General features: G+C 36.9%; 1 protein-coding gene across 23 annotated transcripts in view; it reads right to left on the bottom strand.

The window, feature by feature from the left end:
- Positions 1-25,381, bottom strand: part of SORBS2 (sorbin and SH3 domain containing 2) — a 151,254-nt gene that overhangs the window by 54,416 nt on the left and 71,457 nt on the right. For 13 of the 23 annotated variants that reach the window (XM_030493015.1, XM_030493024.1, XM_030493014.1 and 10 more), the window contains 6 exons: positions 21,846-21,895; positions 14,153-14,245; positions 12,533-12,559; positions 11,438-11,562; positions 9,803-9,949; positions 3,670-4,149 (listed from right to left, as the gene is read on the bottom strand). In XM_030493015.1, the coding sequence (XP_030348875.1) occupies positions 3,670-4,149; positions 9,803-9,949; positions 11,438-11,562; positions 12,533-12,559; positions 14,153-14,245; positions 21,846-21,855 (882 nt within the window). In that variant the 5' untranslated portion in view covers positions 21,856-21,895. The remainder of the gene's footprint in view (positions 1-3,669; positions 4,150-9,802; positions 9,950-11,437; positions 11,563-12,532; positions 12,560-14,152; positions 14,246-21,845; positions 21,896-25,381) is intronic. The other 10 variants (XM_030493020.1, XM_030493021.1, XM_030493033.1 and 7 more) reach the window with 6 other exon arrangements.

The raw sequence follows: 25,381 nt of genomic DNA, 5'->3' as shown, positions 1-25,381 counted from the left end.
AAATTAGAGAGTGGTGAATATTTCAGCAGAAAAGGGAGAGAAATTCTCTAACATCTCTTTTAATGCAGAACCCTCTTTAAATCTGAACAAAATCAGAACTGCTACAAACTTTGCTCAATTTTATATAACAAAAAACCCCATCTAAAACCTGCTATAGATATAAAACATAAAACTATCTGAAGCAGCAAAACGTTAAGTAAAAAATGTATTAAAAGACATATTATTTTTTCATTTAAAAATGAAACAGTTCATGACCTCCTGTATACGTTTGTGTTTTGGAGATTACTGGTTTGATTTGAAATTTTTAATGCCTCGGCCTCTGATAGCTGAGAGCAAACCAAATTCTGGCTTCTATGCAGACACCATGTGAACTCCTAGATGCATTCAGGCTTTCTCATTTTAAGGATGCCTGTTTTCAGAACTGAGCTGAAGGGTTCGTGTTGTGGTAATGTCTCCATTAAAAATTTGTGTTTAAATATTTTGTCAATAAAGTTAAGAACCAAAATGTTAATTAAGTTGGCTTTTCTCACACCATCCTCTCCTACAAAAGAATTCTTTACACCTTCTTATGCAATTTGTGTGGCTTTTGTTTCACTGAAGAGAGGAGCAGAATTAGTCTAAGTTCTTTGTAGACTGGAAAGCAACTCCTATGAATTACTGTAATAAAAAATTAAAATATTCCTGTGCTGGGCTTTACCAAGTAACTGGGTTAGACAATAAGGCTCTTACACTAAGTAGTACGCAATATCATGAAAACAGAATCCACATAAGTAGCTGATGGACATCAGTCATAAATGTATCCATGGCATGCCCATATACAATATTTTTGGATTTGCTTTTAAGGAAGCAAAGGAAGTGAAATCTTTTAAACACCTGTTTGTGAACTAGACCTTTCACTTTCCTAGGTAATCACCTTTGTGGGAAAATAAGATGATACAGAAAATAACTTTCACCAAAATGCACTTATTTCCCAGTATACTGGGAAGATGATCCTCATCTCTTTCACGCTGTTCATTTCCCTAAATTCCTACAGTTTTTCCTCCAGTACACTGTGCTCATCTGCTAGCAGAGCCTACTACTTCTGCTTCTAGATAATCAGTCTCTTGTAAAGATTCCTCTTAGGTACCAGATTTGAGCTTCCTTTAATTTGGCTGAGCATCAGAAAGAGCAGGTCTCTGGAATTCTGAATCAGAGCAGAGCAAAGCACCTATGTGGGACTGAAGCAGTTTTCTAAGGTTCTCTCTGCTGAGGCAGGCAGCAAAGGTAACAAGGTCCCATTATAGATGTCCGGGCAATTTTGCGCAGCCATGCTCCACAGCCTCCAGACGTTGAATTAGGCTAAAATACTCAGAATTAATTCTTAAAGCTCAAGACAGTCCTGGAACTTGGGAAAAGGCAAAAATCTAATGTGTACTCCCATTTCCAAGTTTCCATTAGATTCCACAATTTTAAATTACATTAAAAAAAAAAAAAAAAAGAACCCATAAAGAACCCATGAAAATTGCTTTATAAGGGAAATATTCATAATTGGAATAGAATCAGAAAAAATAGTTTCCAAAACCAGCAGCTCTCTGACTATAACTCCAATTCTAAGCATAAGCCCAAATAAGAATTACAATTCTCATACTTCTTCAAAGAAGCTGTAATCTGTGACTAAAAGTATGGCAAATAAACCACAGTTTTATGTTTAGCTCTGCCTTTTGCCTGGAACATTTTACAATTTTGTTGATTCAGCTCCTCCTGACACTGTTTCTTCTTCTCAGAAAGCCTTTCTGTCTAAGCTCTCATTAAGGACCTCAAGAATTAACAACCATCTCCAATGTGGATATAATGCCTTTGAAAGCATGTTTCCGTCTTATGTGGGTACAGTGCTGGGTGGCACAATCCTATGCCACTTTTGTTGTTCTCTCAGTGGTTTTCCTCTACGAAACCAACAGGAGTCTCCTTTGACAGTGAAGACCATTACAGGAGTAGAGCCACTAGCAGCACGTGTGTGTGTACCACCAGCTTCCCCATCATCTTCTCATTTCACAGATACATTTACAGTCATCTGACCCTCCTCTACAGAGGACGGGAGATGAAGACTGCAGAGGGGGGTCTTGCCAGCAGTTTAATTTCTGTGGGGCTGTTAGGACTGTCTGGGGATTTTTGTCCTTTGATGGGAGACTCATCCTTTCTCTTTGTCAGTTAATGCTGAACAACTGTTATGCTCATCCCTGCCATGTGTAAGAGAGAAAGTGGTGGTCATATCTGACCATAACATATCCGTCTACAGGGAGACTATCCAAAAAAGGAAAGAAGGAAGGACTGTTTAGTTCAGCTCGCAAAAATACTGCTTAAAGAAAACAAAAACAGTTAGCTGATTATTTTAGAAGAAAATATAAATGTTCTGTGCTTCCCACAGCTACTAAATGGTCATGTAGTGATTATGCTTCATTTACATGTACCAGACTATACCAGTTCTGGTATTTTTGGTTACAACTGCTGTATGCAGATTCACAGTACTGACTCTTTAAAAAAAAAAAAAAGTAAAAAGAAAAAAAAGTTGCAGAACTGTGTTACGAGAGTTAGGAATGACGGCTTTTACATGCTTGTTATTAATATTACTTTTTTTAACAGCATCCAGAGCATTGACAACAGAGCATTGACCTTCCAGGTAACTATGTGCAAGTTTGGGCCTAGAACAGTTGTTGTAAAATCTATACGAAACTTTAAAAAATGGATACACTATTTGTTCTTTTCAGACTTGAAAATGATAACATGCTCAAGGAGTTGTATAAAGTTTGAACACTGTTGTGGCCCAGTAAAACTTTGGTCTCAGAACATCTTTCCACTTCGCAATTCAGCAACAAATTGCTCAATTTAAATGAAAGCTCTGTTCTGGCTCATTTTAGTCATGCAGATAATCTCAAAAGAAATCAGAAGTGATCTGGATTTGACCCAAATTCCATACCTTCTTTCTACCCATATATGAGTGTACTAAGGTACAGAAAAGTGAACGTACATATAAAATGTCTAATTGCGTGCTGGTTTTTTTCCTTGATTTAACCAAGACAAAAGTAACAGGACACTTGGGTATTACAAGATTATGAAGTTCACTCCTATAAGAAACTGTGCTTAGGAGAGGAAAAGGTTAGTTAGAGGAGAGAAAAACAGTTTCGTGCATTCAGGGGTCATGGCTGGGGAAAAAACCACGTTAAATATTGCCAACATTTACTATGAATTTGCAAGTTGTACTATTGAAATCTGTACCTCAGTATATACCAAAAATAGTAGTAGCCCAGAGGCTACAAACTCCACAGACCTGTACACTGTTAACAATATTTTAAACAAATCTCTTCAAACTCTACATACTGCTTGCTGTTAATCCATTTGGAACAGGTATTTATTGAATTTATTTTCATTTATTTTAAGCAAAGTGTTTGATATACCTTTAGCTGACCATACAACTGTACAACAACTTAGTATCATTTTCCTATTACCAAAGCTGCTATACCAATGACTTTTTTTTTAATAATTGTTGCAAAACATACTGACAGACTACAAACACACACAAAAAAATACTAACGGAACACTTGTCTGTATAACGGGATAACACAAGTTTGAATTCTTTTCCCCTTTGACAACCTGTATGAACAAATGGAGGAGGAAAAAAGGAAGCATAATTACATGAGAAGTGGCAGCAGTGTTGGTTAAGGTGGTGCCATCAGACACAGCAGACATCTGGCTCAAGGTTGGGGAAGGTGTCTCAGAGCAGTCAGTAGTATCATAGCTACAAGTCTGCAGCTCATCTAGAATGGCTGTGGAGGACTCACTCACTGTGCGGGAGGAGCACTCACTCATGGCAGAATCTGTGTTTACAGAGGCTGTTTCGTTCCTGTGGATAATACTTTCAGAAGCTAGGTATGGGTATTTAAATGACAACTGTGAAAGGGCTGGGGTTTTATAAAAGCGTGAAGGCAAAAAATCATCAAGCATTGGCAAAGAATATGGTACTAGATGGGTGCCACTGTCTGGTGAGAAAGAGGCTCTGTTAACTGGTACCACAGGAGGAGGAAGAGGCAGTGGAGAAGCTTCTGTTGCTGTTTGTCTGTGTGTCTGTGAAGCATTTACCTCCATCACAGGGGCAGTTACTTTCTGGTTTCCAAGCTGAGATTTGAGGAAAAAAAAAAAAAAATAAGAAAAGAAACAGATTACCAAATGAATAAAAAACTTTTCCCTTTGCCTCTTGCTGTGTGTAGGAGAATTACAAAAAGCGTAAGTTTTTGAGCAGCCCAAGGAAGTTCACATTCACATGGATTAGGAAATAAATCAACCACGCTCTACATTAAAGAAGGAAAACATGAAAGAAATTAATGCATCAAATACTAGTGGAAGCAATGCCAGAAACCATAGTGTGCTGGGGATGCATATTCATAACGTACTGCAATTATTAATGATCTTAGTTTTGTGTCAAGAAGGTTCACACTATTTCGTACTTAACATAAATATGAGGCTAGAGAACATCAAGTTCATTTTGTTTGTAAAAGGAAAAAAGGATCTGCAATTCTGATCTCTGCATATGTTGCACTCTGTTTTTGTCAAAGGACAGGTATCATTTTGAAACTAAATGTAATACACAAGATGGGCAGGACTGCAAGCTAAATGGAAACAATAATATTGAATGTTCATATCATCTGCAAGCAATAGGTTGTGGACTTTTTTGCCTTTTGTGACTGAATACATCTTCTCCACTGCCTCTGTAACAAAAACGTTTGGATGATCCTTAGAATTTCCAAGCACCCTGGAAGCACCCTGTCAGCCTACTGGATAAGGTGTACGCATAGGAGCCTTTTCAACATTAGAGGACACAAGGATTGTTAGGATTACTGGTATGAATCTGAGGAACAACAAAGACTGGGAGCACAAGAACAGGACAGGGGTGACTTTGTACTGAAACAAACATGCTACTTGTTTGGCTTCAGCATTCCTTAAACAGGGAACACCACCATAAGAGTGCTTCTGAAAACTGCCACATTATGTATGAGCTTTATATTTTGTTATTTCAAGTCAGACACAGAACACTGGGTTTAAACTAGTCCAGAAACTGGCTTTTTGCATCTGCAGGTTCTTTTTGAATTGAAGATATATGAAAAGCATGTTGGCATCCAATCTTTATTAAACAGCTGCACAAACCCTTCTATTCTGCCTATTAGCCACAAGCTTTCAATCAATTCCCGAAGTATGTCAAAATACTGCCTAATGGTTTAATTTTTGGTAGGGCTGAGGAACTCTGGAATAGCTGCAGGGGAAGGGCATTTGGGATTTTAGATTTAGGTAAAATAGGGGACAGTAAGATACCATGTGCAGTAATTACTACATTAAAAAGCAACATTGTTACAAATAATACTATGGTTATTTCCTATGCTCAGAAATAGGCAGATATCTAACCCTAATAATTCAAAAAATGTTTCAAGCCACCAGATTAAAATACCATTTTGGCATTTTAATCCAAAATCTGAAAATATCTTCTAAAGCTTTTATGGATGACTTGAACATGACCCAGACTGTGGTACTTATGAGAGGTCACTGGGGGTCCAGTTCCATAATTCTTGTTGAGATCAAACAGAATTTACACAAATAACCTTACTGCAGTCAATTCATACCACCCATATGAATAAGCATTTCAGGCAAAAATCTTAAGCATGTGAAGAGATATCCATCACTTGTTCCAAATAGTTCAAAAGAACCCTTTGGCATTACTGGACCTTTGGGGTACACAAAAATAGACAGAAGCTTCTGTTAAAATCATGAAGAAACTTAGTCAGCTTAAAATTCAAATCTTATTCACAGCAGTGTTTCAAATCTATGATTGGGGAAAAAAGGGAAATCTTTCCATAGCATAAATCTGAACAGATTACTTCTTAATCAGTAAATCAATAACTGAGTGTATGAGTGTAAAAGGAGATATGATTTTTAGCAATAGCTAATTTGCCAATAGAAACTTCAAAAGAACAATGTAACACTATTAAAATAATTTCATAAGAAGCAATCATATCCAGATGTGAAACAGCTGGACATACAGCTTAGTATATAATATGTTTAATATGTGTGCATTTATATACACATACAAGAAACATTTCACCTCACAGACACATAAAGGGAAGACAGAACCATCATTCATGATGAATTTCATCATCCATCTCATAATTCAAGTTCTCCAGAAAAAGACATGAACCAGGAGATCAAAATGCAATTATGAGGGAAAGCCAGTATGAAGCTCTCGAGTTCTTGAGACCAGATACGCTCTCAGCATCCCCAAGAAGAAAAGTTACATATGACTAGGCCAATACATGTAAAGTGATCTCTAAATTGTTAAAATAACAGGAAATTCTGGAGACTTAAGAAACTTAGTAAGCCTTCTGGCTTTGAACTGAGAAGATTGCCTGAATGCTTGAGAAAAGGGATGGACAACACAAGAACAGATATTCAGGGTGCATCCAGAGAGCTAGTGAAATTGAGTTCTTGAAGAATTAAATTAATTGTGCTTGGCAAATAATAGCTGATTTCACCAAACCAAATTCTTAAAAAGACTATAAAGTTATCATTCTTACAATGTGGGTAGAAAGAATGCAGCACTTCTAGGTACTGATTCCCAACGTGAAGTTTCTCAGCTTTGTAGAGTAAAACTTGGATATTCTGCCTAGTTCTACAATTCTGTCATAGGTACAACCATCACTCTGGGAAAGGGTGGCTGAAATGGTGATTTAAAACCACATTATTTTAAAAAACTGATTACACCATTTTAAAAACATGGAGTGTTGGTAAACCCTAACTAGATAGGTTTGGCTACTATTAATCCCTATTTTTCATCACTGTAACTCCAGAAAACTTTTAATACCAGTTCCATTCAGTGTGCTTCAGATTAGGTTTGTTATTCTTATAGCGCAAGAAACACTTGCAAAAGTCAGGCGCATTAAATGCCAAACAAGTACTTAATCAATTAGAATGATGAAAAACTAGTTAGACTGCATGATTATCTTGAGTTGTGGAGCAACGCTTGAGAGAGAAGCGTCATGACAGTCTTGAAGTGAACTGAAGATCTCAAGCACAGCCTTCTGCTGGTCCTTAGAAATCTTCACCTTCCATCAAATAGTAAAACTGAAGAATATAGTTGCTACCCAACTTACATGAAGTAGACAGGTGACCCTCATATGGGTTTCAAAACTAGCCATCTATCATTTTAATGCAATATCTCTGGGGAGTGGTGTGAGATTACTAACGACACCAAAGTGCTGGCCTTGCTTCAACAGTCAAGACACAGACAGAGACTTAGACATAAGTGAATAAACTCATTTTGTTAATACATAGTAGAGTTTAGTAGTCAGCAATCGAATTACACCCATACGCTTGCACAAATGGGTAAAAATACCTCTATTTTTAATTATTAAAAGCTGATGTAAAAAATTCCAAACTGATACTGCAAGTTATATTCCTATGCCCACTTTCATTACCTAGTAGCCCTCTTATTCTAAACTCAGTGTAAGGAGGTGGAGTTCAGCCCTTGTGAAAAAACACACTAAAGATACAGAACTTAAAATGAAAATTATCTGCTTGATTTTCTTTGCTTGCCATCTGTTCTGAAAACATTGAAACCTGCCTTGTCCCCCTTCTACATCATTCAATGTCTTGTCAATACCTAACAAACTAATGTATCTGATAAACTGATTCATATTATTATTATTTTCTTTTTTAAATTCCAGGTTTATTTTCCTTGATCCACTTGTCCACAGCTATAAGGTTAGCAAAAGAAATACTTTCATAAGCATCTAGTATGCTAGTTTTTATTCCTTCAGGACACCAGGTCTAAAAGAAAGTGTTCACTCATTCACGGAATTCAAACAAACAGGACAAATGTTTTGCATCCTCAGTTTTAGAAAGTGGTATCTAGCACAAGAGGACACTTACAAACCCAAGAAACAAATGAACAACAAAATTACCAGGCATTTATTACCGGAAGATGCAGCTCAGGATTTTCATCAGTTTAAAACTTTTTCTTACAAGAAATTTGGACAACAATTTACCTCCATTGGTCTCGTACTAATGAATGCTAATTTCTCTGTTGAAATAATTAGATTCTTTCTCCCCTATCTGTAGTATGGTACAGAGCAGCAGCATCTCTGAAGTCTGCAATAGTATAAAAAAATCTAATACTGAGTAACTTGAATTCTTCTCTTTCATATACACTTTTGAGGGGCTTAACCTTTCTCTGAGTAGGAGTGTTTACAAAATGTTCACTTGGTGATTCATACCACACTCTGCTTGCTCCTAAAGTTTCAGCAGATAAGCTCTGAAATGAAGTGCAAATAGGAGCACAAACATAACAAGATGCATTAGAAAATACTGAAAAATTGTTATGCATGAACTTGGACCATACAAGCTCTTTCGGCTGTACTTTTCCATACTCTGTGACATAATATAGTTGTACAAGTTCTCTACACACATACTCATACATGCACAGAACTTCTCATTCACCACTTCTTAAGAAATGATGATGATTAGCCAATCTTACCTCGTTCTCCTCCACATACATGAACCCAGATACAGAGGGAGAGTTGTTTTTACAGCACCTTTCTAAACTCATTTGTTTTTTGAGAGTTTCTGTGAGAGCTTTGAATGTTTCTGGTGGGCCTAATCTACAGTTGGAGAACATCCCTGAAGGCTAGAACTTAACATAGCAACCTACAGTCTGCACATACAAAAGTATTTTAACTGCTGTACAAAGTCCTGTAGAGCTTGCAAATCTAAAACAATTAAAAAAGTGAAATTACTCCCATGCACAGTATACTGAAAGTTAATTTGTCTATGTAAGAGGAATTGTGAAATTTGCAAATACCACTAAAGGGGATCATAATTTTTGGCATTAGTTAGAACAGTTCCAATATTTCAACCAGAGATCTGAGCCAGAAAATACATCTTTTCAGATGCATAGCTGTAGCCTTTATTTCTAACTGCAGCCCATGGCATCTTGGCTTTGGGACTTCCCCTGATGCAGAATTTTACACCACCTACATGTCAATTTGTACTCTAGATTAGGTATGTATTTTAACACAGAGCTAGCAAACTGGCTCCATGACTGCATTGTGACGACAGATACACGTCTTCATATTAATGTTGAGCATCAGCAAGGATGTCAGCTGAATTTTGCAGGCAAGAGATCAATAAATGAATGCAACTGAAATTTGTATTTAGTCAAAGAAACACAGTTGCCAAATTTCTGATCATTCTTCCCTCACTCTGATGCCAAGTAGAAGGCAGAATAATTAGTGCAGAATTGCTGAATGAGTCACAGCTATTCTGACTTCTGACAGCTCACAGTGAAGCTAAAACTGATTCTAAAATAAAAAGAAACTTCAAAATGTATTTTGTATTTTAAAATTCTAAAAAAAACCCCAAAAAACCCAGAAGATAAATTAGTCATTCTGCTTAGAGTCTGAGTATTATTCTGGATTAAAAAAAAAGTTTTTGATGAAGATGCATCACCTACAAGCCACTTATTTCCTATTGTGCATTTGTACTCCATAAAGTGCTCACAGAAGAACAAAGAAGTCTACTTTCCAGCTCAGCTGGGTTAACTTCTTTCTTTCTTCTTTCTTTCTGAACAAAACTTTAAGTTTTGTTCAGTCCTGTTCTGATCCATGTGACAGGTAGTTTTACCCAGAAAATACAAGGTCTGACTTTGGTAATGTAAGTATAACTAAACAGACGGTTATTAAATGATTCATGAATGATCTAAAACAAAAGATGGAAAAATTAAATATACCACATGGCATTCTGCAGCCTGTGAAGAAGGAAGAACTGTAGACTTTTGTCCCAAATCCTTTGAAGACATCTTTGAAGTGTCTGGAGAAATACTAGGTGGATGTTCTTGGATTTCAGGCTCTGCTTTATTGTCAAGGGTGGGAGCTATCTGAATGGAAAGAGATGCTGTGTGTGTCTCAGGCATGGGGTTACAGGCAGGTGAGACAGGCCTTTGTGGAAATACTGGCACTTCAACAGGCTTGAGCTGTTGCTGTGTATTACAATGAATGCTACTCACTGGGTCGCATGTCCGGGTTAATTTCAGGGTAGATACCTTACGTTTTTGAGACTGCTGCCTTTGGTCTTGATGGAGAGTAGTACTAATACCAGCTACTGTGCTTGTGCCTGCACTGGAGATTGAGGTCAGTGGTTTAATGATTTTTTGTGCATAGGACACACTTATGTTAGATATTTGAGAAGACATTGTCTCCTGGACAGACTTCTCGTTAGTGTAATAGATAGTATTTGTGGGAAGGTGTTTAGCTGGACCAGTTGTTACTGCCTGGAGGTTAATTTTGTTCTTGTGATTAGTTACTCTTGCTTTCTGAAAACTTTCTTTTCTAGGGGGTGGCAGAGGTGCCTTATTTGCCAAAAGCATCCACACACAGCAAAATAACATTGAAGAAGAAACAGAAAGAAAGTAAATGTTAGCAGGAGATAAACTGAGCTTGACTTTTATCTAAATAAAGGAATAGCAACTTAAGGGGCTTCATCCCAACACTGCTCAATTCAATAGACAATTGAATTGGTCAGGTTCCCACCACCTTTTGCTGTGCAGGGCTGTACAGCTTGTGTTTAGAAAGCCAGATGTTCCATTTGCTCAGAGTAAACTGGGATCAGAAGGGAGCCCACAACAGTCCATTTTCTTTAAAAAAAAACAACTATTACACTGAATAAGCATTATTACTGTGAAATTATTCAGATATATAAGTAATTTCCAAAATATACTCCATAATCTTAGATAACAAGCTATTATTCACAGACAACACACATATATTAAACACATAGAACCTCAAACTTTTGAATTAAAATAATAACAGAGACAGTATTGATGTTGGAATGTTGATCTTTTTTAGACAGATAAATATGCTTCCAAGTTAAGTGCTTTTTGGTGGTTTGTTTTGTTTTGTTTTTGTTGTTTTTGTTGGGGTTTTTCTAGTGTGATCTAATTATATTGTTCAGCAAAACAGGCAGAAACATTGCCTACGTTATAATTAATAAACCTTTATCCTCAGATATTATTTTGATGACTGATGCATTTCTCTGAGTATAAAAAATTAATAAATACTCTTTGAAGTCTGGAAACACTTGTAGAAAGCTTTTATTTGTGTATGACCTACTTTTATTTAGCTGGCTGTCTTGTTCATTGAAAGCAATTTCTGGTAATTAACCTGGAGGCATGCATCCTGTGTGGAGTATGCTTTATCTATCTATGCAGTAAAACAGTTTGTAACAACCCATATAAACCGATGATTTGCACTACCTGGAAGACATCAGGACAATGTTCCTTAGAGCTATCCCATCTAATATATGCTATCTCCCAAGAATAATCCCCCTCCAAATGCCAAAACATGAAAGTTGATGTGTTCAGTTTTACCTGAGTTGGTGATCTTTTATCCTGCAGATTTGGCCGCACACTCCTAAAACCTTTTGCCGTGAGAGATGAACTGCTAGCATCTCCATTCAGTGTCTCTCTACTTCCATCATTGTAAGATCTCCAAGCTTTTGTGAGGAAAAAAGAATCAAACATTTTTTTTGTGATTAGTAGATCTCTATATTGCTATCATCATAGCTATCAAACAAACTGGGGAAAAGTTCAGCTACTACAGAACTGACACTGCTGCTGTTATCGCCATGGAAGTTACAAGAACAGGGCTAGAGTTGCCACTTTACATAAAAATTATCTTAAAAATTTAGAAAACTCAAGCATTCACAATACTGTGGGTAACAGTGTGATATCTCCCCATAAGACTATTCATAAAGACTATGAATTTTAACCCTGGGAGTCCTTTTGAGGTGTTGGTGCTTCAGCCCCTGTACACAGCAGGCTGAATACTTCTACCGATTAGGTTCTTCAACTTCACAGCTCTGACAGATTTTGAAAAACAGCCCAGTTCATGTGAAGTTAGTTGGTCAGGGCAGTTTCACCAAATTTCGCCACAATACCTGATCGGTTGTTTCAATAATGCATCTTATTTCCAAATCTGAATGTTACCTCAACTTTCCAACCAGCCATACATTGTCTCTGAAAAGCCTTCAAGGCATTGACCAGACATAGAGGGAGATACTATCCTGCCCCAACAAGTTACAGATTTGAAGACAAAATACTGGAAGAGACTGGGAAAAGTAACACATTATGTGAGCAGGCTGCTAAGTGGGGTGGGCAGAACTTGCAAACCTGAGTAAGGCACTATAAATGAAATTGCAAGTGCCACTGAAGCTAAAGGTGGCAAATTTGTAGTTTGTATTCTCCCAGACAATTTTCTGATTACATATACAGTGTCACAGGAAATACTGCTTTCAAATGACATCTGAATTTGAGCTCTTAACCATTTGCAATTATTATTACAATTTCAGTAATGCTTTCCTTAAAGAATGTGGAGTAATGATATCAAATAACTGGAAGATTGTTATAATTCATCCACTTACATGGTACTACAGTGATGCATAAATAACACAGTGTTTTATTTACCTGAATCTGGAGACTGAGAATCAGACCCTGAAAAAGAAACATCCAGCATTAATTTGTGTTAGATATAAAAACATGATGACACAACTTGAAAAATATGTAGGAGTCTTTTTGTTCAGTTACCTAATTCCCTCCCATTACCTAAGCACACCTCAGAATATTACAGCATAGATAACTGTGCAATGTTTATTGCACAAGTTCTACAGAAGGTTATGGTGTGCTGAGAGTTACTATTATTTAATCACAGCTGGTTCAGACAGCAAATAATAAACAAACATTTGCTGTGTTTTGTTTTTTTTCTAGTAAATACTGTGATACACTACCATCTAAAATCTAGTTACCAAAAGAAATATAATTCCATTCAGATGAGCTAAAAAGGTTTAATTCAAAACCAAGAAAGATGCCTACAGATTCTGTTAGGATTTTCTCCCCCTTCACACTAGAATGTGTGACGCTTTCTTCATCACTTTAAAGCAAAACACAGAAACTGATGGATACATACTGCCAGCACAGAACAGATTTGAAAGTCTGGTGCTTTTTTAGATTACTTGTAGATATGTTTGTCGGGGTTTTTTTCTCCTAAAGAAACTAAAATTATGACATCTCTAAACAAATTAAAAATATTGTTAATGTACAATAATAATAGTACTAAGAGCATTCCTTATCACCAATTTTAAGTGCAAAAAAGCAAGATAGTAAGAGTCTTGTTTTGGGTGCTTAAATGACAAAAATTGGTTAGAAGCATTGTTAAGAAATAAGAACTCACTTTTCTTATATTTACATACATGCAGTAATCCCAATAACCCTTCCACTGACCTTACAAAGAGCAGCAACCATATTTTATTTATTTGCTTCATAATTCTATCAGTCTTATACTTGGAAAAATCTACAAAACAAAGACTTTATCTTGCAACTATTTTCTGGCTTGTTCTCTATTCAGCTTCCTGTATTATCCTTGCTTGCTATGAATGCTGCATGTTCAGATTGATGTAACTCAGTCTACACTACTTAAGATTCTTTACTGATTTTACAGCTACTTAATTCACTACTGAACCTGGGCAGCTGATACCAATTATTTATATTTATTATATTTATAATATTAATTTAATTAAACCAGACATGAGTATTGCTAAGAAGCAGTTCTGCCTGTCTACTGAATATTCTGTATGTTTTATTGTTTTTACCAGTTTTAGGAAAACATGCTTGATTAATTATTTTTTAAAGTTAATCTGGCTTCTGACAATCACTTCACAACCTTCAGATTCTCTTCCTTTGAGAAGAGCTTTTAAAGCAAGTTCCAGTAAACAAAGTTTGCTAGAAACAAAACCTAGTCTTCATGCTATGTTATCTTGAAAAAAAACAGGGGACATGAGACCCAAAATATGTATCAAAGACAAAACTGATTTATAAATAACTGATTTTTCCTAAGTTTTTCTATTTTTTTTATACATAGAGAGAAATTAAGACTACTTTTTAAAGAGCATTGTAGAACTAAGTAGCAGACCTGTCAGTGGAATAGAAAATAGGGTTACCCTTCTCCTCCTTGCAGAGTCATGTTGCAGGAACGCACAACACAATAGAAAAGCCATTCAGGAGCAGTATCTCCCTGGTAAGTGGTTATACCTGAAGCCAATAGGTTTGGAGAACTCTGAACTCTCTTCACAGCTGTTAATGTGACAGACATTGCAGCACGTTTGCGAGCACACCCACCGCTATCTGGAAGCACAAAACATTACAGACAGCAGCCCCAGACAAAGGGAGCAAGCACATGCAACATATCACAGTGTGAGGTACACCGAACGTACATGAAAATAAGCATGCAGTTAGGGAAGTGCTGCAGGAATGTGTAAATTTGCAAATTTCGCAGATTAGCAGAATGTGTAAAATTTCACAAGTTTTAAACAACAATAGAAAACAGAAAATAAGAAAGCAATATTTAATACTTGATCCACTAGGGAGATATATATACTCAGTCACCTGAAAGACTGATTAATTATAGCTAATTAGTAAAACCAAACAAGTACTCAAGATGAAGAATTATGCATTCCAGAGTAATATTAATCAATTATCTGCACTGTAAAATCATTTCATTGTATGCATTAGAAGGACACCATTCATAAACTAAGCTTATGTTTGATCAGCTTTTGTTCAGTCTTTTGGATCCTTTAAGCTCAAGAAAAATAAGTGGCAATTTTTTTGTTGTTTTAGTAAAACATCCTTCTCCTACCTTTCCCTCTTCTTTTTTATCTAATGGAAGATAAAAAAATATATATATCTGGAACCCAATAACATCCCAGGGGAACGACCAGAAATGGAAAATCACTCTGGACAGCCAGGAACAGAAAAAACCCCTTCCTTCTGGTTCTTGCACGACTCCTTTCTTTCCTTACTCTCTGCTCCTCTCCCACTTGGAGCTAGCTGTCATTCCCGTTTATAAATACTTTGTTATTATTAGAAGGCAGGTATTCCCACAACTTTGCTTTATAGCAACTCTATCATAGTTGTAAAAACAAGTTAATAAATATTATTCCTGATTATATTAATCCTGATTATATTTAACTAGGATATTTTTCTGCTCTTCACTATAATTAATTTTCATATTTTACATTACTGAAATTTCATACAGGGCCTCACTGAAGTCAAGAAGAACCACAATTATGGTAGAGGCTCTAAGGTTTTTATATCTGTGTCCTATGACAGAAAATTTTATAAAATTACTCTTCAGGAAGACCTGCAACCTACTAGTAGAAAGTATTTCCTATGACAGCAGTAATTGAACTACAGAGACATCTTTAACCTACATCTGCAGGAGAACTGAGCTCCTGGTATTTCTTTGCTCATTCCAATATTCCCCCTAAATAGCTGTGCCCTCTGGCCACAGGTCTTGCAGGATATGCATTAAGTAGTTGTTAACATTGGCATGTTCTGTTAACATCAGAACCACTCCCTCAGGTGTGAGCAGTTCCAAAGACTTATTGCCAATTCGAAGTCTCAAGGCAAAAGGCCAAATAATTTCAGTCAGCAATAGTTGAAAGCAATACATTACCTGCAATTAATTATTGATGCTGCACATGTGAAACAAAGACAATGGCTATATCAAACCTGCACATTCATTCCAGTTTGCTTGCCTAAATATAGAATGGCAATGATAACTAAAATCACATTTTCCATTCTTGTATTCCCTCCCTCCCCCAAATACACCAGAAGTAATTCCAAGGAGATTTGATGATGTGTTGATACTGAAGTTCTGTTGTTCTCCGAATACGAGCAGACTTTGACAGCATAGTTTATTTCATACAAGCTAACAGGCAAACAATTTCGCTGTACTGTCATATCTTTTATTCAAACAAAGTGATGCTTTATTTGCATTTTTTCAAGAGCTACCTTCCTGAATTTCAGGACAGAGAAACTGAAGTGGGTAAAAAAGAAAGACAATGAGAAAATTTACTACAAATATTTCATCATTATAACTTCAAGAAATTCTTCTCCAAATAAATTTTTAATGTAACTGAACTGAGTCAGAGTTTTATACTTAGTGGACCCATCACCTAGAAAAGTGTTTGACATGGCTTCATATAAGATAGCTAAAACAGATGTTTAAGTGGTTATATACATCTAAGCATATATTTACCCCTGTACACAGAATCCCATATGCAAGTCTGTACCTCCCATAACATTCTCAGTATCTGTACAAAGTAATGAGAGGCAGTTAGCACTCATCAAGACATAGAGTCTATGATTCTAAGACATAATCACACAAATAAACCATATTGAGTTGCGCAACATTTCTAATAAAATACAAGTGCATGGGGGCAAGCACATATACATATGCATGATGGATTCTACCTTCCCACCTTTGTTCAGGCCAGGCTCCCATTAAGTTAAGGGCATCGTATCTGAATTAGGATCGGAAGAATCTGCACGCTGCCTCAAAAGAGGCAGTTTTCCAACTGCTTCCCTTATTTGCACAGCCTTACACATTGAACTTCAAGAGGCTTATTCCAGTCTGTATTCTTTTTTTCAAGGCTGCATCAAATTTCCAGCAAATACTAATTATATTCACCCAGATTCCTGAAGTCCCAATAACATCAAAAAGCAGTAAGTCTAGAGAACAGAGAATTCAAAAACAGTAAGGAAGGCTGAAATAGTGTTCATCTGATCATTTGACTTGCAAACTCTAAGCAATTAATATTGCACAGCTGTTTCTCAGGAATAAATGAGGATATATGAAACTATACAAAATGTATGCATATATATAAAAAAAAGTGTGCAAATATGAATACACATATGCACAATTCTCTGTGCCTTTGACATGACAAATTCTTCAGGAGTGAGAGTCCTGTCTTCCTAAATATTCTTTTAACACTGAGGCAAAGACAACCTGAATAAGGTAAAGTCTGCAGGCAATAACAGAATACGAAGTTGGGCGATAATTCACAATCAAAACAGCTGCTTAAAATGAAAGCCCAGCTCAAACTAGGACTTAACACAGTTGTTGCCTAGATATTGCAAGCCCTCCATACTCCAATCAAATTATGAAAAGACAAATGAGCATCCTTAGCTGGTACTGAAGAAAATGAAAGAGAAAGGGGAGGTAAAGATTATCATCTGGTGAGTCATAGTTCTGAAAGTATTTTTCAGAGTAAGAGCCACATAGGGATAACCTCCTGAATGCTAGGATCAATGTGGTAGACTTATCTTTAAAGAGAGAAAAAGAAAGAGCCACCCACTAACAGGAAAAGATAGGTGGAGGTGGTGGCTTGCCCTCCAGCCAAGATGTGTGTATTTGCATATGTATCCTCTGGATGCTCTCTTCCTCTTGTTAGCTCACCATTCAATTCCTCTCCCATTGCCAACTCCCTTCCTAAATTTTTTCTCTTCAGCCTTTCTCCATTCCTTACCTTTCCTCACTTCTTTCTTTCTCCCTGCCTTACTTTTGTGTCTCTCCACAAATACACACTTTAACCCCTAAATCCACAATCCCAACAACTGCTCACATTAGAGGCAGCAACACCTTAAGTGAGTTGTATCTCTATTTAACTATAAATAGTCTATTGGTCAGGTCCTGCTCTAAAGCAGAATGGAGCCAATTCAAAACAACACAATTTTAATTTAGGAACATTGGGCGGTTCCTTTTTGAAAAGGCTGTTTCAGAGTCAGTAAAAGCAGTGGCATAAACCAAGCTGGTAAAGATGAAAGGATGGTGACCTCTTGTGAAGATGTGAGAGAGAGGGCAGCCAGGGGACAGGAAATTTTTAATAAGCTTTTACAGCTCAAAGGAAAGAAAAATGGCACCCAAACATAATGTTTGGGTGATCATTATCAGATCATTATTACATCATTATTCTATTCATTATACTTGTGAAGAGTATCATTTCCCCCTTTGTCTGCAGAGTGAATGCAAGTTTAGAAGTCTTTAGACCAGGGATTCTTACTCCCTATTTTCATTCTGTCCTTCTGAAACAAATATATAGTGCTGGATACAACAGTCCAAGACAGGCAAAATTGCTGCCTCTCCATGTCCCCAGGTCCAACTGGTGGTGAGTCTGGAGACGTGTTCCCAGCAGACACGCGCACATGAGCATGCGTATACACCACGTACAGGTGGCCACACAGATCACAGACACTCAGGGCACTCACACTAACAGACAGCACAATGGCCTCAGCCCCCTCTCCTCTCTGGATGGGCAGGATGAAGGTCCACTAGTGAGAATATATATGCGCACATGTACAAGGTGGGTCCTTCCAGCAACTGGGCTCAGCCACTGAGTCTGCCATTCATTCCATTCCTGGACCACAGGGCTGACGCTCTCATGGGACAGTCCTGGACAAGGGAGGCCCTCGTCCATAATTTCGTTCCTCAGGACTCCTTGATTTGAAGTCCTTGTGCCCCTGTGCCCCTCTAGGTTTGTGCAGATGGGCCTTTGATGGCTCCTGTGGTGGGCCTGGGAGTAGCATGGCAGGGCAGGCTATTATTTGGGCTTCCCCTCCTGTCACTGTTTCTCTGAACTCCTTTGTGGGGGTGAGCCTACTATTATTTGGCTATTTGATACTGCTAAATTACAACAAATAATGATTTTTAAAGTAATTTTTTTTTTTTTTTTAGAATGCCTGAAACCCACTTAATTTGCTTTAATGATCTAAAAGTGGCTTCACAATCTATTCAGGAATTCTGCAGGGACCCAAGAATTAGTTGTCTCGCAGTCAGAATGTAAGACATTAGTCCATGTGATGACTTCCATTAATAATTTTAACAAACACAAAATATTTGCATTCTTCCAGAACTACATACTTTTTCACTACTCTTGGCTGCTCTTTATGCACTTCATCCAATGCAAACAGCCAAAATATTTACAGGTGGATACTAAGAATCTGTTTTAGCCCATTAACTTCATTATTCCTCAATGCAATTACCTCTCCCCCAACATCAGCTATGCATGCACATATGTAATATGAATAAACACATTTATCCTGTGTTTTAAGCTGATGTGAGCTTCATGGGTAGCCCAGGTTTTCTGTGACTTAGTTTCTCCAAATGTCTCACCAAGTTAATGATGTTCATAGAATCTGAAAAGTACTGAACTTGTTGATGAAAACCCCTATAAAAGTTTAAAATACTATTCTGTCAATGACTGCCTAGTCTTTAGGGTTTAAAAAAGCACACTAAAAAGACTACTATTTTTAAATTATGACACCATTTGAACACCAAAAGGAACTATGAGCTGAAGTACCTTTGGTACTTCTGAAATCCTCCCCTATATCTGACATCTATTTCTTTGCTTTTGCAAACATGTTTCATTGCCTTATGCTGTTGAATATTCCTTTCTAACACGTGGTACAGAATTAACATCAAATGCTAAAAAATCCCTCCCATATATGGTAGAGTATTGAAAATCAAAGCTCTTCAAAACATTTTCTCCGTAGACAAAAATATCTTCTGCAGGGTTTGCCGAGACAGACTGCCAAGTCTGCAGCCACAGGGAACACTGGATTAGAGGAGCCTACTCTAAGCAGTAGATTTTCTTTTTAAAGCTGCATATACGCTAGCTTTGCCACTTCAGTAGTTACTGGCACCAGACCAGAATGCTCATTTATCTGCAGGAGTAATTGATGAAATACATATTTTATAAAACAAACTATTGGCAAATCAATAGAATCTGATAACCTCCAATTGTGTCATGCACAAATTCCTGCTATAAAGCAGTGAAATACGTATACACATACAAAAATTGCAGCACTCAGTGTTCAAAGACAACAACGTGGGGGAAAAAAAAAGGAAAAAAATAAACGCAACTAGACCAGAACACCATGCAGAACAGCTTCCACCACAGTCACTGTCTCCTTAGTGAAGTGATGCTTTATCAACAGATAGGTGCAAGATGTTAATTTTTACACCCTACTCACAGTCAGGAAAAAATCTACATGAATAGAACTGATAGGAAATGCCACATTTTTTGTCAATACCTCTTTTTAGTGTGGCTGGTAACATGCACATTTACATCAAGCATACACAGGATGAAAAATGTTTTCATTGTGTAAGTGCAGAGTAGATTAAAGTTCAGCTTACAATCATGATATCCTTAGGTAACTGGAAAGGATTTCAGGTATGTTCAGGTATTTTAAGTCAGTTTTCAAGGCTCCTGTGTGATCATAAGACTCCCAATCCCAATAGAAGTTACTCAGCCACAGCCACGCAGGCTACTTAAATCTTACATTTATTTCTCTTGCCAATTTCTAGCTTACACAAAAAAAATCTTAGTACAATCTTAGTCATACTTGAGAGCTGCAGTAGCACAAACTGGCAATTTGCTGCTCTATCCACATTTTTCAAAGTAGAAGCTATAAAATGACATCTATCATGATTTTAACTCGTATGATTGCAATACACAATGTCTCATAGTCAAATATACAATGATCAGCTGAGTTACTTCTGAAATTACAGTTCTATGAAGCAAGCAGTCTTTCAGTACTACCTTAATCATACAGACTGACATGTTTAGGGAACACGTCTTCACTAAAAATGCAAGAGGATAGCACAGATTTCAAATAGTATTTCCGTAAATGAAAAACACACTATCCACGTTGGCATCTGTGAAATAATTAAGAATAACCAAAACTTTGGGAAAAACCCCACAAACTTAACTGAGAAATTTCATTTTTCCTGATTATATATTTACAAATACAGTGGTTTCAAGTGAGCCAATATATTTAAACTTTGTATTAAAAAGTCTGTCCAAGAATCTGGTCTTACTGAGTCCCAGTCATTGTCAAAGACAAGGGGAAGCCAGGAAGCCTGATTAATATAGTGGTCTAGATAATGGCAACCTACACCATGGAAAAGCTAATCCCTTTGATTTATAGCGTGCTGCTGAAACACCCACACTGGCTTCAAAGGTAGTTCAGGCCCTCAGGTCCACATAACACATTTTGATTATTTCAAGTTGTCATGTCAGCTGTCATAGTGCAGCACTACCACCAGTGATAAAACCAGCTGGTTCGGGAAGGATGGATATGTCTATCCTTGTGCCACAGTTAGTCTGCAAACCAGACAGTTCACCTATGGCGTCTAAAGAGTTGACTGCAACAGAAAATCTACAGCTGACATAAGCGAAGCCAGGAGTTCATCATTCTGCTTTTGAGAGGCCTATTCCCATTTCCAGCAAAACCAGCAGCACTATCTATTGATTTCAATGATTCAGGAGCAAATATTAGTATGTTGTCACAGATCACGAAGATAACTTCCTAGAGAGTACTTAATTTTGTCAATACATTTATCACAACAACTTGAGAGAAAATACAAATCCCTGTAGGTACAAAATAGTTATCCTCATCTGATTATGCAAGTGTAGCTAATCATATATGGTAGTATTTATACGCTTCTTAATCTAGTGACTGCAGAGAATGGAAACAAAGCATTTTTAAAGCATGTACATTTTCTTAGGAAAATGTGATTTAATACCACTTTTCCATAATTGTTATGTCCTCATACTACATATTTTTACATAAAACATACACATACAAAACTGATAGTTGTAACTTACACACAGAAAGCTAAACATGCATGTATATTTCACACATCCATGTATTTCCATACATAGAAAAACATGTATGTAAATTTTATATGTTGAATACAAATGCACATATATGCCTCATATGTGTCTACATAAGCAGACATACTATTAAAATATCTTGCTTAATTTGAGTTCAGCACCAACTTAAGTACAATTTGTTCATGAAAATTTAAACAAATTTGGGACCTGCTCTGCTTACTAAACAACACATAAGAGTAAAGAAAAATCTCATGGAAGCAGCATACCTGTGTTCATTTTGACACTGGAGGATTTGCTATAAAAGTCTTCAGATTTCCTGTGGAAAATAAAATGATCTATTAATTTGCACAAGACAAGAATGTGTGGTACAAAATGGCAGCAGGACTTCTTGGAGGGGTGAAGAATCCCTGTGATACAAATGACAGTCCTATTTTAACACAGCTTTAATTAAATTGGTACTGCTTGTCCTTCCAAAGTTAAAGATGAGCTGTTGCTTCCATTATAAGCTACTCTATTTTCAAGTGTTAGTATCTCTGTTGTAAACATTTGCTCTCAGATAAAAGCCTAGTGACTGACTTTTGGTGTTGAAACTATAAACTAAAAATCATTCCCGTACAGGAATGGGGAAATATTTTTAAAAGCTGCTTATATACTTTACTCCTCTGCGCAAACTGAAAGACATAATGACTAGGTCTCTCCGAATATTTTTTAAGCAGCCAAGTTACCAGGTCTTCTTCAACTGTTTATAAGCAGGACATGTGTCTGTTTTCATCCAGTGATTTGATGTGTCTCTAAAAACAACACTGACACTTGATGCTGCTCACTGTATCTCTATCACACAAGACATAGGGCATGTGTCTCGGCATCCACAGGTATCCATTTCAAAACTCCCAATGGAGTCAACAGGTAGAGAATCAAGTCACCATACATCAATGCGCTTTTAAAAGGTAATAATTTGGACCAAAATAGTGTAAAATGCATGCAAAGCTTGAATCTGTTTATTTAGAGATCCCAACTCTACATTGTACTTACAAACAAATAGTAAACCCCCACAAAACCAAAGCACACCTATAGAAAAAGCATGACATCCTACATTAACAGGCGACTTTCACTTATTGATGGTACGTAACAGGACAAACTAGACACTAATTTCCAACTACTGCCAGTTTAAGTCACAGCTTTATCTTAGGAACAGGAGCTTTAATACCTCTTCTATTCAGGCTCCTTTAGAGATAAAAAGCTAAATGCAGAAAAGCTTTCCAATGGCATTGTGCATACTGGCCAGTCTCAGCTGTATCGTTACAAATATGCTGCCCACTATAATTTACTCAGTGGACAAACACACTGGAGGCCAAAATACTGAGGGCTAAAAAAAGTCATTCTCCCTCTGCACTTTTCCTACATCAAATTCAGGATAAAATAAAGGGAAAATTTAAATTTTTAATGCAATATAGTTTCAAAAAAAAAAAAAAAACAAAACCAAAACCCAAAAAAACCAAACCAAACCAAAAAACCCAAAACCCAAAAAACCCCAAAAAACCCCAAAACAACTTAAAACTATAAACTGCCTGACTATGTTGGAAGGACCCTTTTTATATTGGGAGACTCAAGATACTCATTAATACAAGTACACAAAATATCAAAACAGAGTTCCAGCTCGACTCAACAGGAACCCTGAATTACCTGTACCCCTGATGTAACATGTATATTGCAGTATTTATAATGATGCCAGATTCTCTACTGCTGGAAAAACTTACCATTTTCCAGAAATTATCTGAGATCTGCTGCTATTTTCAGTCAGTTTTGTGACAAAAAAAGATGCACGTTACACTTCTTGAGAACTACTGGAATTTCTAACAGAACTTCTAAAAGATCTTTTAAAAATTAAGGCAAATTATATATATATATTTTAATAAATGGTCTTTGACTGAAATTTTGTGTTTCTATAGCAGCTACAGAATATTCTTAAAGCCTCAGATTCCTATGGTGTTTTCAGATTGCTAGAGGAGATACAATTTTCAAGGCTTCTTTTAGCTTGGAACTGAATCACTGATGGTACCACACACAGGCTACGAAATGCAACACGATATTTATTTTCAGACCCAACAAGTACAGAACTCTTGGAACACTGCTGAACCAAAATGATTTCTAGCAGGTGGCTCTGATGTATTTACACAAGGCATACTTAACTCTTGCTCAAGTTTTAACAGACAACACTCAGTTTTAGCACTGCAGCTTTGCCCTCCTAAAAGTTCTTCTATCAGGACAGCTTCAGCTGAGTTGCTGACACTCAGCAAGGGATTGCATACAAACCACTAACATTTCCACATTAATCTCATTTTGCTGAAGAACAAATTAGTCTTGCATACCTGCAAAGTATGCATGTAAATAAGGCAATATAAATCACGCTCATACAAACAGCAGGTCTTGCATTTAATACTAAAATGATCTGAAATTTTCTGCTTCTAAGTAGCTAAAGTAGCATTCAAATACTTAATGATACTGACAGTAGAATCCAAATGAATGCGATGAACTTAACAGCCATATGCCTGAAAGTATTTTGCTCAGCATCACTTCAAGCAGTCTTTGAGATCCTTACTTCAAGAAAGTGGGGGGAAGAAGAGGGGAGCAAAGGGCTTTTTTTTTGCTTTGTACTTTTGTTGCTACTTCACTGCCTCCTGAAAATTGTTCTTCGTGAATGGGTTTGTAAGTAGCTTTAATATAGACCCCTCACAGGCAAGATCAATGTTCCACTGGAAGTATCAGACATTCTTCCCTGTCAAAAAGGATGCCAAATGATGAGCTAAGATACCCAGCTCTTGGCGAATGCTGTGACAGAAGGGATGCCCATAATTATTGTGCAGACACAAAGCACTACTGGAACGCATGTTTGCAAAATCATACTGCTGTTCAGTCATCTAGATCAGGCAGGTTTTCTACTAAGCTCGTGCCTGGTCTTAGATGCTGAGGTAAAAGAACACTAAGTTTAACCCCAGTAGCATGCCTAACTTTTGCAGAGGAAGATCCAGGATTAATCTTCATGGTATTCTTCTTTAGTTGGCTTCATCTGGCAGAGGTAATGCAGTAAGAAATGAATGATTGCGCTAATGCAAAAAAATGCTCTGTCAGGGTGAATACAGTTGCAGTCTATTGCTACCGTTTCAGTAAATACCTAAAATGTATTGCTGTGTTACTTCTTGATAACTCCTATATTTTTTGATAACACTACAAGATTACCTCAGCTCAGCAACACTTTGCATTGAGAGAAGCTACAGAAAAGGCTTGTGGGAATCTCACTGACACCTGCTCTATTTTCTTCAAGAGACCCTGATAGATTGTTGTCATTGCTTCTTCTGTTCCTGGTAAGTTCTGGAGTGTGGGGTGCTGCAAGGAGCTGTTCTGTCACCCCTTCTGTTCAATATTTATATGGAGCTATAAAAAGCATTAGTGAGAAGTCAAGAGAGGTTTCCCCACCCTCAGTTTCTTCATGAGTACAAGATGCGTGTCTTTACTGTTAGAGGCTTAATTCCATTACTGATCAGATGTTCAAGAACCTACAGCTCTAAGGTGGGAGCTCTAACATCCAACCAAACATCAACTAAATAAATATGAGCAAGTGCTTTGTGAATCAAAGCCTGAATGAGTAGTAATATGCTATTACCTGCTTGCACCTTAATCAAAGAATTAAGCTAATCATTATTATTAACCATAACCCATAACTACCTAAGGACAGAGAACATCAGAAGTTACGATATCGTTTTCATGTAAAATTCTGTACAGAGCTGGGAGGTAAAGGAGATTT

This window comes from Strigops habroptila, chromosome 7 (assembly GCF_004027225.2).
Source record: "Strigops habroptila isolate Jane chromosome 7, bStrHab1.2.pri, whole genome shotgun sequence".
Taxonomy (NCBI): Eukaryota; Metazoa; Chordata; class Aves; order Psittaciformes; family Psittacidae; genus Strigops; species Strigops habroptila.
This window is presented reverse-complemented; position numbering and strand designations above follow the sequence as displayed.